At 37.6% G+C, this 5278-nt stretch overlaps 1 protein-coding gene across 1 annotated transcript in view; it reads right to left on the bottom strand.

Annotated features, from left to right (window-relative positions):
• Window positions 1–1397: 1397 nt before the first annotated feature.
• Window positions 1398–5278, bottom strand: part of LOC134539126 (limbic system-associated membrane protein-like) — a 48433-nt gene continuing 44552 nt past the window's right edge. The window contains exons 10-11 of the mRNA XM_063380874.1: window positions 3133–3192; window positions 1398–2446 (exon numbers count right to left, since the gene is read on the bottom strand). Coding sequence (XP_063236944.1) covers window positions 2343–2446; window positions 3133–3192 — 164 coding nt within the window. The 3' untranslated portion in view covers window positions 1398–2342. The remainder of the gene's footprint in view (window positions 2447–3132; window positions 3193–5278) is intronic.

The following is a 5278-nucleotide window of genomic DNA, read 5'->3' as shown; positions in this document are numbered from 1 at the left end:
CCTTTCGTTCTTCACGTCATCTAATACACGGGCTGTTTTGGAAAACGCTGGGCTTAAACTTAATACTAGGTGGTAGTGCCATGCCACGGCAAGCAATTTTCGTCGTGGCAGGTACGTCCGGAAAAGTCACAGAGGCACGAACAGTAGCACGTTAGTTTTATCTTTGTGCGCTTAAGGGCTGGGAGGAAGCACGATCGGAGTGCAGTGACGTTCAAACACTTTCCCGGAAGCAGGCACTGGGGTACAGCACAGTGGATGGATGGTTGAGGTGACTTTTGCTCGCTTAGCTTTGGTGTTGACTGTTGGTGAGTAAGATGCAGTTATAAAAGATAAACTTACACCTTCGTAGTAACAATTAATATCTGGAACTAAATTATTAAAATTGCTTTGGCCATGTACTATTTAATTTTATTCTGAGTCAAGTATTTTGTTCTCTATGTTTCATACATATTTTCATAAGGATGTAATCTTTGCTGTGAAATGTTTGATATTTACAGCTGCCAATGATAGTATTGTTTCAAACTGGCAAAAACTCCAATTTGAATAATTTAAGTAATTTAACTAATATATTGAAAATTTAACTATGTATCTCAAATTGTGTACTCAAGTTGACCGCAGGTATTTATTAAAGTTTTTTTTTTTTTTAAAAAGTATTATTTTAAAGTGTAGTTTCAAAATTGTGAATTGATACAGATTTATAAAACCTTCTGTGATTGATCGTCATATTTAATAATTTCAAGTAGGATGGCTTAGCAAATCTTTTGTAAAGAAAACAGAATAACATCGCTCTGATAAACAAGAAAGAAAAAGGTTCTAAAGGGAATTAGTATTAGTCTGGACATGCTAAAGAGCAGGAGCTAACGGCAGATAGGCGCATGGTGTATTGTAACTGCAGCAGAAGCAGTGCGCATTTACCACAGACGTGTACCGAATAGGAAGACCGTGTGGCTTCACCAGTGACTGCGTGAAACTGACACTTTTATACCACGAAGGGTGATGTACTCCTGACTGCCAGAACTTAACTGTCTCAATTTTACCCTTGGATTAGTTTTGATTCGACGCAAGTTGAGAGAGTTCCTGGGGCCTAACTACTAAGTTACATTGTTGTGAATGTCGTATCCAATCGCTCGTGGTACATGCTCATAACCCTAACACACTAATTACAAATACTTCGCTGCCATAGATCAAAAAGTAGCAAGAAGATTTTGGTACATCTGTGTTCAACCTGTTTTATGTTTATGAAAAAAATAAATTATGAATTCCATTCCTTGTATGGGTGACCCTAGACATGATAAATTCAGGAATCTGTATAAATTGGTCAGGTAAAACTATTTTTTTCTTATTTATTATAACTAGACAAGATTATATGGTGAATTGGGATAAAACTGAAATAACACTGAAAGTTTTAATCTTTATTGTAGTACATATTCAATTAATGAAATTTATTTAGGATGAAGATTGTAAAAAAAAACTAAATTAAAATGCAAAAAAAAAATGTCATTCTTTTTGATCTTTCATCTCTTATTAGGAACACATTTTACATTAAAGAAATTGGCCCATTTTTCAAATACATAAAAACATGCCTATTTATTTTAATTTTTCTAGGTATTTCTGACCCAGACATGCTTATTACAAATTATTTTACTGTAAAAGTGCAACATGTATCTGTAAAAATGTGACTTTTTGTTGAAGTAAGTTTTAATATTAATTTATAATAATTGTTAAATAATACTCTATCTTCATGAATGTATAAAAACCACAACACCATAAAAACTCGTTCCTAATTATAACTTGTAATGTGCACATAACTTTTTCTAATATACATAAAAGTTCAAGCTGTAGATCCGAATTGAATCGGGTTTTTGGTACCTATTGTTAGAGACAGGAAAAATTCACGGATTCATTTCGTGATAGTGTAGAATCCAAAAACGTTTGCCTTTTTTACTGCATCAGTGATTGGGCCACAGTTTATCTGAATGATACTCGACCAATGAAAAACCTTTAACAAAAGAAGTATCGAACCACGAGCATCCCAGTTAACAGGCGTCACGAGTCAGTAGCCAATGAGCAGGTGTAATTTCCCCGAGTGCATAGAAGATCGTGGAGTCTATCCTATAGGTCATTGAAATCGCGAATTTTTCCGGTCTCTACCTATTGTTCAAGTATTGGTTGGAACAACCGTAAGTCGTAAAGCAGTCGTGCAACATACGAAACTGGCGACAAAAAGAAAATTTTGTACGGTCCGTGGGCACCCTGCGGGGTAATTGCTGTTGTACTGTAGTGGTTGGGTCTATTCTCTGGTCCCCCCTGCGCCGTGTCACCACCGGCCGAGCTGCGAGCCGTCACGCAGCCAGGGACGTGAAGAACATCGCGAGCAGCAGCAGACAGGTTGTCAGCTGCGACGTCTCAGCGCCGCTGCGCTCGTTCAGTATCGCCGCTACTTGTGCTGCAACACACGCGCGCACACGGGAGAATGCATGCTGAAGGCTCTTTGATCTCGTACGTTCGGGACCACGGCCGTGCCGGAATAGCAGTAGTTTTTTTTTTTTTCCCCGGAATATCCAACGTCAATGTAGTTGTAACGGGAATACCGAAGTGTGACTGTTCACTGTATGTACACAGTTGCAATATTGTGCACATCTAATATGAAACCAGGGGCGTGTGTACGGGGCGATATATCCATCCACTTTCCCCCTCCTCACTAAATTAAGGTCTACGTTGTGCTCCTGTACGTATCTAATACGCTAGAAAATGGAGCCCCTCACAGAAGAAATCCGGACGCGAGCGGCTGGGATCGGAGCAGGATTACAGAACGTGTTCAAACGGAAGAATGCCGGATTAGAGAGTGCCGAATGTAGGTGCGAAAGAGGTTACCCAAAGTTTGGCATGCACCGAGGAACAGACGTCTAAACTTGGATCTCCGTAGGCAACGAACTCCATGTTCCTTAGGTCCACCAGTCGGATCAAACCCGAATAATCACCACTGAAATTTTTAGGATCAGATTACTTTTTATCCAGTTTAGGCATAATTCTCCTTGGTTCAGTGGTGGAGATTAATAAAGATCCTTTATTTATCTGAAAATAGACAATACATGAAACTAAACATTTTCCAAGTCACGAAGCTGCGCTTACCTGGCAAAGAATTTTCATCTTCAATCTCTGCGTCAGTTGTCACGTAGTTGGTCTCTCCTCCTACGAAAAACCACCAAACTACATTTTGTTTTTTGACGTATGTTGATGATGCCGCACTTGTTCGAAACTCTGCCTTAAGCCCCTAACACACGATCAGTCCAGCTCACAGTTCGGACTGCTCAGACTGAACTGACAGTTTGGACTGAACTGAAGCCTCTCCTACACACGATCAGTCTTGTGGTTGCTGTTGGATGTATCGTTTCGTCGTAGAATATGAAAGACAATTCGGGTGTTGCAATTGCAGTTGTACTTTCAGTTAGAAAAAAAAAAGCAACGCAACCAAAGAGTATAAACAAAGATGTCTGCCATGACACTCAGCTGATGGACAGGTGGATTAGTTTTTGACGTGACAACGTCTAATAAATCGATTAACGCCCGCTGCACGCACGATAGATGACTCATTAACCCGTTACGCTTTGTCCCGTTACGCTCATTGTACGCTTGCGCCGCTTCTATCTCTCTTCCACTCGATTGGAACAACCATCGATTAAAATTTTCCGAGGCACATTAACCTGAAACACTCCCATTCGTTTCTACTTTTCCTATCATCGTCCTATCCTTAACAGAATAACACAGATTGGAAGAAGTTAAATAGCAAACATGTATAAAAGTTATAGTTAAAATAATCTGTTCGTTAAAGTAATAAACATATTTGAATTAATGAGTGCAAATAAAAGTAAATTTATCAATTAAATTGTATATTTCATTTCACTCCTTTGTATCCATACAAAATAGTAATAATTCAATAAAAATGATTCAATTTTATTCATAAAAGTATGCAATCATTTCATCAATGTTTTGTTATGACGTTGTCAAATTAAACTATCGTCCGTAAACCGACTTTACAGACAACCAATTTTTTTTTATATACTCTTTCTCCCCCCCCCCCCCCCCTTTTTTTTTTGGACTGATTGTTTGGACTGGCGAGACACACGGCAGTTCAGACAGGGTTCTCGAGCCCGCAGTCCGATTTGATGGAAATCCAACTGATAAGTCAGAATTGACAGTTGGGACTGATTGTGTTTGGGGGCTTTTGGCAGTGTCCAGATCCCAAACAAACCGATCAGGTGGGTGTTGGTTACAGCTGCAATGTTACCTATGAGTAGAGGCCAGAAAAATTCGCGAATTCAATGACCTGTAGGATATACTCCATGATCCTCTATGTACGCGGGAAAATTTAATTTGCTCATTGGCTACTAACTCGTGACACCTGTTAAATGGGACGCTCGTGTTTGTTAAAGGTTTTTCATTGGCCGAGTATTATTCAGATAAACTGTGGTCCAATCACTGATGCAGTTAAAAGGAAAACGTTTTTGGATTCTAGACTATCACGAAATGAATCCGCGAATTTTTCCGGTCTCTACCTATGAGGAAACTTAGCTATGCCCATACTATATAATGTTGACAGAACGAAAAGTTTACTGTAACTTAAAATTTCTTTTAAACAAGGAGTTTTGAACATGTATTTCCTGTGTCCATGGTTTTATCACAACAATTTGAATTTTGTCAAATGCTACCTACCAATTTTTTTTTTATTTCTAACACACCCAAACCTTAATGTACTTGAGGAACTGTTACAAATTTTTTTGCCATTTCTGGTGCCAGTGTTTTTACTAAACTATGTGTTAACGTTTTTCCACGTTTGCTTGTAAATAAACTTCCCTTGCAAAACTTTTTAAAAATACCTCTAACAAAAAAATTGTTTTGAGTTTCCTTATAAATTCCTGTCGGAGTGTGAAAACTGACTGGATATATAAATATTTTTTAATGCCACTTTGTAGAAAGGCATAGTTTTATTATAGCTTTGACTATGGATTAAGTTGTTTTTGTTTTTGTAATGTTTATTTATTTTAGCACTTTCATTTTTTTAATAGTGAACCATATTAACTGATAGACCTTTTTCAGTAAATTGCAAAATGTGAAACCACAATCAATTTTAAATTCTCTGAATCTTTGAAATAGAAATGCTAAATTGATCACCATGTTATGCTTTAATTCATTACTAATATTAGCATCATCAGAAGTAGTGAAATAGAGTTGACTTTTCTTAAAACAGTTAACACTGAAATTTATAACATAATTTGTA

This window comes from Bacillus rossius, chromosome 14 (assembly GCF_032445375.1).
Source record: "Bacillus rossius redtenbacheri isolate Brsri chromosome 14, Brsri_v3, whole genome shotgun sequence".
NCBI classification, from domain to species: Eukaryota; Metazoa; Arthropoda; class Insecta; order Phasmatodea; family Bacillidae; genus Bacillus; species Bacillus rossius.
The sequence above is the reverse complement of the archived record's forward strand: the minus strand, read 5'-3'. Positions and strand labels throughout refer to the sequence as shown.